Here is a 12,750-nt window from a genome sequence, read left to right on the forward strand (position 1 = left end):
TACTGTTTCTTCCCATTCTCCTTCTCGACCTCCAAGTCGCGAGCCATCTCCTCGATCTTCGCCTGAGAGTTTTTAGCCTCGAGCTCAGCCTGCTCCTTAGACTTGCGAAGGTCTTCGAGCTCTTTGTCCTTTCTAGCCGCCTCTTGTTTCAGTCTCTTCATGTTCTCATGGAGCTGAGCATTGTGCCTCTTCAGCGAGTCAGCCTCCTTAGAACCAGCGGCAACAGCTTTCATAAACAGAGTCATCGACTGCGACGCCAACTCCACAGAACGCGGAACAAGCTCCTCAGAAGGGATCTTCTCCGCCTTGGATATGAACTCCTCGCCCACGAACTTCTCCTGCATAGCTAGAAAATCGCGGGCTCGGACAGTTGGCTCGATCATGACCTTCTTCCCTTTGTCCTGCGTGGTCTTAGCCAGCTTCTTGGAAGAATCTGCGGCAAGAGTAGCTACAACATCGCTCTTCCTCTTCTGGGCGATAACGGGCGATGTCGTCGCTGTTCCACTCTTCGGCTTGATTTTAAGGACGGGCGCGGACTTCAAAAAAGTCATTTCTGGGAGGATAAATAAAAGATAAGTATAAATAAAATTCAAGGCATCAATTTATAACATGAGATAAATTACCTGAGACTGGTCGAGAAGTTTGCTTGGAGAGGCGTTTGTCTATCCGCTCTTGTTGTCTCTCAGATGGTTCTTTGTATACTGGCTCTCTTTGAAGACTTGCGCTCTCTGGAATCAGCTGGTGTTCTCCCAGCTTGGCAGTCGTACACAGTAATCGCCAGTCGCGATCTTATACCGGAAGGCTCCCGAGGATTTCAGCTGTTTCTCTGCGAGTTGCGTCAAATGCGGGTCGAGCTGGTCTATCTGCGAGAACAAGAAAGAGTGAATTAGCATAAAAAACTCAAAGTAATGCAGAAAATGCCTAAGTTAGAAAAGGCGCGACGTACTAGGTCTGCGATTAAAGTCAGTTCTAATCCCAGGGACTTTGAAGACATAAAACCATTTTGATTTCCAGTCTCCCATATTCGACACCATCCCTTCTACTCCATTGATTTCAGAAGTCGCCCATTTGCTAAAGCAGTAGAAACCGTTATGAAGGCCTACGCTTTTTATATCGTAGAAATAGCTGAACTCTTCTACCGAGGAAGCCCTATGAACGTACTCCATATACATCGCGTAAAAGGCTAGGGCAGTGCGATAACTTTTTGGAGTTAGTTGGAAGGGTGATACACCGTACCGTTTAAGGATGGCTGCGATGAAGGGGTGGAAAGGGACTGATACCCCACATCGGAGAATGGGTATTGAGACTACCACATCCTCTGTGGGAATAATCGCAGGGTTGGTAAAAGGAAGGTGCGCCCTCTGAGTCGGTTTAGGTCGCTGAAACGCAAGACGCAGCAGGTTTAATCTTGTAAAGGTAGTGAAATCTAATTTGGTAACCCTCAAAATCAAATCCTTGCACGCGAAAGGCTCGTTCAGCTGGGTGTCATCGACCGAGTCTGTCCCACTCCCTTCCGCCTCTTCTTCATCCTCGCTTGATTCGCGAGCTGGGGCCGTCCAGTCATCGTCCATCTCTTCGACCTCGACGTCAGGAGCATGCCTCGAGTGAATAAGGTAGTCGCGGGCCGACACCGTAGACTCGCTGTCTCGAATGTCGATGGCCCCAGGTTCGGCGAGTTCCTGCACCTTTCTTTCGATGTCTGCAGAAGACATCGGGCCTAGCTCTATTGGTGCGACCTCCTCTTCTGAAATAGAAGTTGGGAGAAAACTGTCTTCCTCCTGGTCATCGTCGCCATCGAATACATGGCCTCCCGAGCCGAGCAGTTGGCTATCCGACAGGTCGCTCATTTGAAAGATAGAAGATCTTTTCAGCGTGATGAATGTGTGAAAACAAAAATAAGTGATCTCACCCGCATTAAAACTATAAAATCGCAGTTGCTAGAATGGTCAACATCCTTACGAATGCTGACCACCCCATTTTTATGCGAGTAGAGATGCGAGTAAGTCGCGCATCCTGGGCCAAGTGATATATCTCCAGAAACGGCTAGGAGAAACTCAGTTACTCAAGGGGCATGCGTTCTCAAGCCTGACCCTGAAATTACTGAGTTACTCCCACCGTTCCGAGACTACCTATTAGCCAAGGAGTACGCTCATTTGAATATTAACGCATGTCGCAAATGGCTGGGTGTATCACAGTATCTCAACGGGCATATAACCGCATATATGACCACTAGAATACTGTGACACACCCACCATTTGGAATAGCGATTAATACTCTCGCAATTCGACTCACAGCATATAAAATCCTAAAAGATCTAGCCAATAATCAGAAGTAAATAAGTTCTGTCAGTGTGCGAGTATTCAAACTGTTCATCCGAATACCCGCGAGTATTCAAAGTATGAAACAACGCCTATTTAAATATTTCTTATACAGTATGCGGTTATTCCGATTTACAGGTCATTTTTCATAGGATTACCCAGTTTTTACCCAAAAAACGTAACCTCATACATATCCCTTACCAACATACATTCCTAAAAGCCTCAAAATACCAAAACCCAGAAAAAAAAAATTCTTTCTCAAACACAGAAAGCAAAAAGCACAATGGAACTCGAAACTAACCTTTAGTTTTGGCAAGTTGTTCCTGCGGTTGCTCTCGATCACTCCTGAGATTGAGGATACTTTAGAAGAACGGTAGAAATCCGGGCAAAGTATGAAAACGGTTTTGAAGTCTTTGTAAGGGAGGGAAGAAGGAAGTTAAGAAACAAGAGGTAAAAATGGGGGATTTGATTCGTATCAAAGGGTTTAAATACCCATATCCCTCACTAATTGGGATCACGACACGTGGCAACCGGAATGCCTAAGGTCACCCAATCCAACGGCCAACGATGGCCACGCCTACACGAAAACCGAGGAGTTTTTGTGACGTGGCACCATAAATGCAATAAAAGGTAATAATTACAGCCGTCGTTTTTTGAAACCCTCGATGGGACAACCAAAAGGTCACCTCCTCGTGACAACCCTTCACCTGTCTCTCGAGCAATAGTTTCCCTCTGTGACCGCACCTGCCACATCGCGAAACTAGGGGCATGTGTTATAGTGAGATTTCTCTCACCTAGAAACTCGAGACCAGACTCCTATTTAAAGGACACGTGTATTCAGATTTCCAATGAAAGCTGAAATGTCCGTGAGAGACTTCTCGAAGTTTAGACCTCGCCTAGGATAAAACCAGCGAGATATTGCGAGTACGACCTAAGTCGGATCACATAACCGTAATTCGCATTATGCAGGGTAGATCCAACTCGCATGTGTCAGGACATATGCGAGTATCCCCTCTATATTTCTGCGAAAGCATAGAGACAACCTCTCTATGATGCGATTTGGTCCCAACGACCAAATAGCCCTGACAAACCGATATAGACTCGCATGATTAGGCTCTACCAGCTCGACATGCGATGTCTACAAGAGGCAATTACCTAAGGGCGCTGACGTTCCAAACGTACTGATGACCTTGCGAGCTCAACAACGGGACATGAACAGTCAACTCGCAGATGTGGAAGACGCATACGTTGATGGACTTGATAACTATCGTTCATTTATTAATGTTAACGTTGCTTGAGTTTAATTATTGCAATTCAATATGTAAATAATGGATTAACAATGAATGTGATCCTTGTGTAACCGATTGGACACCTGCTTTGTATATAAAGAGGTGATCCACCATGAAATGGCACCTACGAATCCCTTGCTACAGTGGACTAAGCAGATCATAATCTGACTGAACCACTATAATTCTCTGTCTTATTGTTATATTCCAGCTTTCGTTGATTTTTTCCCATTCCCAGTCGAGTACTCGCCATTCTAGGTTGAATAGTCGCGCTTGTCTTTACACATAAAATTCTTCTTGTTATTAATAATACAATATAATTTGGTGTTGCGAAATTCACTCGACAACAGGGCAATATCTTTTCAGAGTATGGCGAGTTCCGCCATGATTCCTTCATTTAACGTACTCGTGGAGACCGCGGGCTCGTATCTTTTTTGGTCAAGGTGATCCCGGAGGTCACCTTGATTCCCATTGATTTGATTTCTCAAATCAACGGGAGGACATCTCTGTCCTCTTCTTCCTCTACCTCCGGGCTCCTGGTGCACGGAAACGCTTTTTCGGTCCTCTCGATCCTGAGGGCCAAGACTCCCTTTTTGGAGCTTGCCCCTCTGCGGACCTTTCCCTTTCGGGAAATCTGAGCGGACCTTTCATGGATCCTGCGCCTTTTTCTTTTGCCCAGGGGTAGAGGTAGGGTTTTTCTTTTGGTTCCCTTCAGCGGGATACCTTATGGGGCTAGGCTCCCTAGACTTTTGTTGTTGGGTGCTAGGCGAGGATTCCTCTGGTTCCTTGCCGAGTCCAGCAGTCATTACCTTGGGATGCACGTGGATGACAGCCGCCTCCATGGCTTTTTGCATGGCCAGCATCACTTCTTGCATTTTTTGGTTTTGTGCTTTTTGGGCTTCGATCTCAGCTTCGTGATCGATAGCTTTTTGCCTTAGAAGCACCAACTCTGAGTAGCTACCTTCATCGTAGGCATACTCATCGAGGTTTCCCTCGTAGTCATCATCAGGAATTCCTTCTTCTTCCTTAAAACCCTCAGCTGCTCTTGAGGCTACGTCTTCCTCATTTGGATCTTGAGCATCCTCTAGAGGGCGAGGTTGACGAGTACTTCTAGTCTCCACCATTTTTGTAAAGTGAAGTGTATTTTTGCAGAAGCTTTCTTCAGCTCTCAATGAAAGCACCAAAATGTTGACCGAGGTTTTCGGCAACCAATAAAATATTATAAGATTAGAGAGCTGTAAGAAAATTAGAGAAGGATTTTTACGTGGTTGGGGCGTTAATGAGCCTTAGTCCACGAGTCTATATTATTTATGGATGTATTTAATACAGAGAATGTATTTGGTGAGTGTTTACTCTTTATAAATACAGAGAATGTTCTTGGTGAGTATTTACTCTTCTTGCTCTTATGCAACCCAAGATTCTCGACCCCATTTAATGAGCTTTGAGGGGGTATTTATAGTGTTTTTGGTGGGGTGATCCCCAGAATTATTGTACATGTGTATCTGTAAGTATCCATAAAGTTGGGCATTCCCAATGAATATACCATGAGTAATGCATGGTCAAATCCCTAGGTGCTGTAGGGCTTTTATGTGGAATGTCCTTATTGTCTTTTGACTGATGTGACTCTTCACAGTGTAGCCGTCAATAGACTTAAATGATCATTACTTCGTAGCTGCAGATTGGGGGTTGTGCCGTCAGACTTTATTGCGTGTAGCAGTCCCAACACGTTTCCTCCCATGCGGCATTAAATGCGACTTGATTGCTCAGGGGAAGCCTGACACCTCGCGGAGATGCCTTAGTATTACTTGGGCTTCCGGGAGCGTATGGGGCTCCCTATGTCTTCTCCGGGAGGCATGTCCCGGATGCTGCCTTATTACATAAAGACTTAGCAAATAATTTAAATGTTAAGCTGTTTGATCCACGTGTCCTCATCCGGTTGGTCCACGTATATTGGGCAAAATCAGGGGCAACAAGGATTATAACAATAGATAATCATAACGTATCTATATCCTCGTACATATAGAGCATTCTATATAATTGAGAGTGCAATTCTAAATCTATAGTGGCGCAAGGCGAAATTAATAAGTGGTTGATCTTATATCTATGGATCTAGCAGATATTTACATCTAAATCATAACCTAGTTCTGCTTATTGGAAGCTAGGCTATATAGGCCCATGGTCCTGCACTAGTTGAGATAATACTGCTTGCAGACTCAGTTAATTGGTCTTAATTAATCAATTATAATTTTAAAATTAGACTATGTCTTATTTATAAATTTTCACTAAGCAAGGGCATAATGTGAAGAAAAGAGTTTTTGGGGTTAATTTATTAATTAAGAGACTTTGTATGGTCTAATTAATAAATAATATAAATGATAATTTAATTTGATAATTAATTATAATTATTAAATAAATAGCTTTGGCATTTATAGATTTGAAATTGGAAAATATGGTATTATTGAAAGAAGAATAAGTGGTTGAAATAAAGTGGCAAAATTATAACTAGAAAGTGGTCCTTAAGTGGGCAACCACTCTAGTGAATTTTTACACAATATTTTATTCTTTTTAATCCATATAATTGAAACCTAAGCCCTAGTTGAAACACTATAAAAGGATCATGATTCTCTCATCTCATCCAACTCTTTCAACTTGCCAAATCTAGTTTCTAACTCTATTAGACAACTAGTAGATGAGAGACACCTTCTATACTGATTTCGAAACCTCCTTAATTGTTCTTCAACCAATTCGCCCTTAGTGATAGAGTGCCATGCCCACACACAGCAAGTCAAGTACTCAATCATAGTGCGAAAGATGGTGGTAACCAACCCGAAGGATAGAAAGAGATTCAAGCTCAGATCTTGATAATACTCTGCGGCAGAAAGGAACAAGGGTTAGAGATCTGAGCGGAAGGAGTCATATTATTCCGCTTCCATCAATGTAAGGTTTTCTAAACTCTTATGTGTTTAATTTTATTATTTTAGAGATATTCATATTTATGATGTTAATTCAACATACTTGTTAGTATATCTAGATCCTGCTAAAATATTCCCAACACTATTGACAGTGACAGGTGAGGACGTGCGACGTCGTTGGGGAAGGAATGTTAGAATGGGGGCGTGTCCCTCCAAAAGGTGATTTCCTTTTTGTAGTGTACCCTTCCAAATGTTGGTAGAGGGGACAGATCTCCAAATTTCTCAAAATCATGTCAGAGGCGTACCATGTAGACAACTTTTAAGACTGTAAATTTTCTCGGATATCCGTCCAGTTTCCATCCCCGAATGACCCTTGAAGGTGTTTTTGTACTCTGAGATTCTTTTAAGTTAAGTACCATTTGTGATATTACTGTTATATTTGGGAAACTTTTGAATCCAGAGATTCATATGAGATTCGGACACGAAGTCCAGACTTATCTTTATGGATGAGAAAAACTCGTTAGTCATTTTGGGCCAAATAATGAGCGTAAAGCCTATTTTATACTCTTTTTATATTGTCCTCTTTTATTTTTACCCTCTTTTTTAAAGTCTATCATTTTTACCTCAGTTTTTAAATATTGTATTAATTTTACCCCAGTTACTTCAAGATACTCTCCATGTGACTCTCTTATGTCAGAGTATTTTAGGTCCAATACATATAAAAAGAAGTATGTTTCAATTAAATATAAAATTAAAGGTAAATTTAATTAATTGATTAATAAAAGTAGTATTTTTAAACAAATAACACTATTAAAATACATGAAGCTTATAAACCAATTGGTATACATAGACGAAGAACTACTATGTAAGAACTCTCAAATATGGAGTTCAGACTTTGAGCAAACTAGAGAAACAGAGAGAAGAGGATGGAAGTGAATTGAATGAAATGAATGCTCAATCTAAACCAGATTGAGTGTGCCTTTATTTATACTGTTGTAATACAATACAGAGAATCAAGAGAATAAAAGATTACAACTGTTTGTCACCTAACTAACTATAACAGATTTAACTGAAAGTAACCACTAACAGAATAACTAACTGTTATATTCTAACATACTAGTTTACAAGTAAACCAAACAAAATCACATCTATGCAACTAAAAACAAAATGCTTTTAGACTAATTGGTATATAAGCATATCAAACCACACCTAAACAGACTTGCGTAAAGTAAACTCACAGTCGGCCTAGGCCCCCAAACTTTGATATTGGCTTAATAGAGCTAGGCCCATAAGTGTGAGGGTAAGTTGGTTGTTTTCGTCTCATTATTATTATTATTATTATTATTATTATTATTATTATTATTATTATTATTATATGAGAGAAAATAACTCAGAATATGAAGAAATATATTTATAAAAATTATTTGCTGAAACTTAACACAAAATATGAACAAAATGTATTTTATTGTACCAAGCTCACACACAAATAATAATATAAAAGAAATTATATGATTTAATATTCTACATTATTATCGGTACTTTCTATATCATTTTCAACAACAACACCATCGACGCTTTTCTTTATTATCAACATTGTTGTTAATGTTAAGCAAAAAATTATAAAAAACACACAATGTTGTTACTATTGAGCTTTTAAAAAGTATATAAAATTCAATCTATGTTCCCTCCACCAAGTATTTAGGCTAGCAGTTTTTCAACTAGGGTTACAATTCATGCCATGATAATGAGGTCTCAAATTTATTGAAAAATTGCTGACACAAATATGGCTCGTGACACCAAAATATTATAACACAGACATTAACATGATTAAGATACATTTTGTGTCGTGTCGAATTTGCAAAATTCTTTATTATATTCGTATTGTGTTAGCGTATTGTAAGTTAAATTGTTATTTTCAGTGTCATTATGTTATGCTTGGGTCATTTGAACATAACCCGTGACATGAAAAATTAATAAAACACGAACACGAAAACAACTCGTATAAATTTTGTGTCATGTTAAACGTGTAACATCCCGTATCATTTTTGTGTCCTATGTAGCATGATCGCTAAACTTATATTAAAATAGAAGTAAAATTACACTATGGTGACAACCCTACAAGGTACAATTCTCAAAAAGCGCGATAACTTTCTCGTTAATTTTTGCGACTAAAATGACGAGCTATAGCGATCACAATATATTATAGGTATTTGAGTATTTTTAAGTAAAAAGTAATTAAAACTAAAATATTAAATATAATTCAGTGGTTATCTTATTAATTATTAAAAAAAGTGAGAAAGTAAAGTTTTTTTTTTGAATAAGTGAGAAAGTAAAGTTAGAATTCGACCTTGTGTAAGAAAATAGACCGATATTTATAAGAAAAATAGATCACCCAATGTAGAGCACTACCTGAAAATTAGGATCCATATTTTTGGATGTTTTTCAATATATTAGTTGGATTAGCCAGACATGAAAGTATTGCTCCGACAACAACCGCGGTGGAAATCTAATTTGTGAGAAGAGAATAGAGATAACATGTTTATCACAAAAAAAATAAAATATTGTTTTGTTTTTAAATAAATGGAATTGGAAATAATAACAATAATAAGTGAAATAAAAAAAAAAGTCAAATACAAATATACATCCATATATATAACACCAAAATGTACAAAGCAGCAAAATCTTTATCGAAAAATCGAGGAAAGAAAAGCTGTACACAATTCTAATCCAGTACTTTTTAAGGTTAAATAACCCCCCCAAAAAAAAAGCTGTACACCATCACTCTCTTTCATTTTCACTCTTCTCATAAAAGAAATAATAATAATAAAAAAAAAACCTTCAAGAACAAATTAAACAACCCAAAAAAATCAAAATTAAAAGACATTGAAATTATTTATAATAATAATAATAATAAAAGAGTAAGGTAAGGAGTAAATCATCTCTTCCAACTTCGACTCCTGGAGAATGGATCTCTAATCCCACCAACGACCCAAGTCTCCTTGGCAATATCAGAAGAAATCTTGTAAAAATCAGTGTCGTATCTCATCACCACTAACTCATTATTCTCTGCTTCCATTAAACACTTCAAACTGTTCTTGCTAATCTTTTTCTCTCCTACTATTTCTTCTTCTTCTTCTTCTGATTGTTTTGCTTTTTCTTCTTCTTCTTGCTTTTCTTCTAACCAACTTTTCGCCGGAGCAGACCTACACCTCATGAGCATCAATGCATTCGCCGGGGGAACAGCAACTTCACCGCCGGTCGATCCTTTTTCATCCTCTTCTTCTTCTATTTTCATCATACGATCATCTTTAGAAAACCCATTGTTATTACTCTGTTCTTCTTGTAAAACCATATACCATTTGGAGAAAACTGTTCTAGAAGCTTCAGACTCGGTACGATTAGTTTCACCATCATCATCTTCTTCTTCTAATTCGTCGTCTTCTTCTTCTTCTAATTCGTCCTCATCGTCAGTCGTTATATCAGCTCCATTATGAAACGAGCCAAAACATCGAAAATCAAAGCGAATGTTTCTGAGACAAGTGAGGAATTGCATAACATCCTTCTTGATCCCAAGAGCCTCAGACCAACCAGGCCGAGCTTTCTTCTGTTTCCTACTATTGTGCATCCTCTCAATCTCTTCCATCACCGATTGCCAGCTCTTACAGTTGCTCGTCTTGTGCCGGACTTTGATCTGGCCGGCGCAGGTGACTTTCGGTGAAGTGGGTTCCGAGACAAGCTCTGTTCCCGTTGAAGACTTGGGTTTAGCCCATAAAACAGGACTGGCTTGACCATTACTACCTCTGGTGATTGATTTCTTAAGGTGATGATGGAGATGATGGTGGCGGTGGCGGTGATGGTGGTTGTTGGGGTCAGAGGACCTTGCTGGACTACAAATGGGTTTAGGCATTAGGGTTAAGTGGGCCCGAGATGGAAAGCAAACCAAGAGATCTGCTGCAGCAGGAGCTCCTTTGGTTTCTCTTCCTTTCATTTTCTTCTGCAAAAAAATTTTGTGTGTCTTTAGATCTTGTGTTTATTCCAACTGAGCTCTGTTCTGTTCTTTTGGGATGGTTTTTAAAAAAGAATGAAAGAAAGAAGGTATTATTGACAGCTTTCTTTCTTTCTTTTCTTTTTCTTTTTCTTTTTGGGTTGAAAAAAGAAAAGAAAGAAACAATACTTTATTTTATGTATCTACAATCCTTTTTTGTAATGTGGTCACAAGAGAAGAGAGTCTCTTATAACTTTCATTCTTTTTTCTCCCACTCTTTATTTAAATACTATTATTATATTTAGATAATTAGGAATTGTCCCGCCCAACTAAAATATACTTGGAGAGTTTTGTTTCTTAATTTTCATTTTGTTATAAAATGTCTAACTCAATTATGAAAATCATGCAAATATAAAAATTCTATGATGTACCTTTTAAAAATATTAGAGTTACATTATTAATATATAGAAATAAATTATTAATATATAGAAATAAATTGTTAAAATGAATTATTTATCTCATTATCAATTGATTATGAAATTAATAACATGTACCTTAATCACACACTTCTTAGACTAAACAACGGACCTAAAGCCTATTGAGCTTTAGTCGTATGTCACGTCTCTTGTCCAGAGATGCGGGTAACACCAATAAAATACATGAAGGATATAAATCAATTAGTATACATAGACGAAGAATTACTAGTTTACATGTGTTATATTATTTATAATAATATAATATATAGATTAAATATGTGTAATAAACTAATAATATGTAACATATGACAATGTATATTAGTTGTCATCTTTTTGTAACATTTGGGAATTACTTGTTACTATGAGTAACCTCCACCATCATCACCAACATTAAGAGTGTAAAAAGATGTTACACCTCTTAATTTGAAATTCTTAATGCTATAGGAGTTATGGTGTGTGTAGGAGTTACATTTGAGTCCATAACATCTATGGGGTTATGAGTTTGAATTTCAAATGGTGATGATATCCTAAACACTATATAAAGAGGTCTAAGGTGCTCATTTTGGAGAAGAAGTTTTCTATCAAGAAAACACTTTGCTAGAAAACCCTAAGGCTTGATAATTCCCAAAGCTATTTCCTAGAGAGTTCCCTTAGTGCTTAGAGATAGGGGGAAATAAGCTTTTGGACAAAGGTGTAATACCTTGTTCAAGTCATGGTGATCCCTACTAATCTACACTCAAGGTTGTGAGTGAGTGTATATATATTATTCTCTTGTTATATATATACATATTTAATATTACATGTGTTCTTATCTTCTTCTATATTTCTTATATGTAATATATATAGTGTATATATGTTGTATATTATGTTGTTGTAACATTTATTTAATCTCTTTGTTGATCCTTGTAATATATTGCAATAGTGTTATAATGTCTTGATTTTCTTCCATTGTAATAATATCTCTAACAATCAAAAGCTTATCCCTTTTCAATAGAAGAGGTGATAAATCAAGATTGTGAGAATACAAGGATAAGAGATTTTATGTAAAAATCATTCATGGGTGAGCATGGTGGTATATATTATGTGATTTACTATATTTTATATAATAGTAATATATATTATATATATATGAGTTATATATATGTAATCATGTGTTTATATCATATTATATATATGATATTTGAAATTTATATCATGTTATTTTATGTATTTATGTGAGATATATAATATATAACATGTATATATATGAGTAATATATATTATATATATGTAGAGCATGTGATATAATATATATTAGTGAGATTAAATATGTAGAAATAATTATTTTTATGTATTTATATGAGACATGCATACATAATATATGTTATATATGTGTATATAATATATATCATGTATATTAATGTGTATATATATGTTATATATGTGTGAGGTATGTAACATATATAGTTGTGTAATTAATGTATATATTATGTGTATATGATATATATGTATATTATAGTATATATGTTATATATATGAGATATGTAACATATATATTGTGAATTTAATATTGATATTATGTGTATGTTACATATGAGATGTTGATTAGTAACATACATATTATATTAATATATGAGTTACATAGCATGACAATAATGTTGATAGTAATAATATAATAGTGTTTATTGCTATTGATGTGGAAATTATTATCGTCTATTTTGTGAATAAAGAATATTTTAAATTCTTTTTCAATTTGGTAGTGAACATCTCACTTTATGAGATAATAAAAGATGG

General features: G+C 36.9%; 1 protein-coding gene across 1 annotated transcript; it reads right to left on the reverse strand.

Annotated features, from left to right (window-relative positions):
* Positions 1–9,142: 9,142 nt before the first annotated feature.
* On the reverse strand, positions 9,143–10,754 carry LOC115698149 (nucleolar GTP-binding protein 2). The gene has a single exon (XM_030625330.2). It carries the CDS (start codon positions 10,502–10,504, stop codon positions 9,452–9,454), a length of 1,053 nt encoding a protein of 350 aa, XP_030481190.2. The 5' UTR covers positions 10,505–10,754; the 3' UTR covers positions 9,143–9,451.
* Positions 10,755–12,750: the final 1,996 nt, after the last annotated feature.

This window comes from Cannabis sativa, chromosome X (genome assembly GCF_029168945.1).
Source record: "Cannabis sativa cultivar Pink pepper isolate KNU-18-1 chromosome X, ASM2916894v1, whole genome shotgun sequence".
NCBI lineage: Eukaryota > Viridiplantae > Streptophyta > Magnoliopsida > Rosales > Cannabaceae > Cannabis > Cannabis sativa.

Excerpts from the sequence above, each read along its gene's own strand:
- LOC115698149 (XM_030625330.2), bottom strand. The coding sequence starts at position 10,504 with ATGAAAGGAAGAGAAACCAAAGGAGCTCCTGCTGCAGCAGATCTCTTG.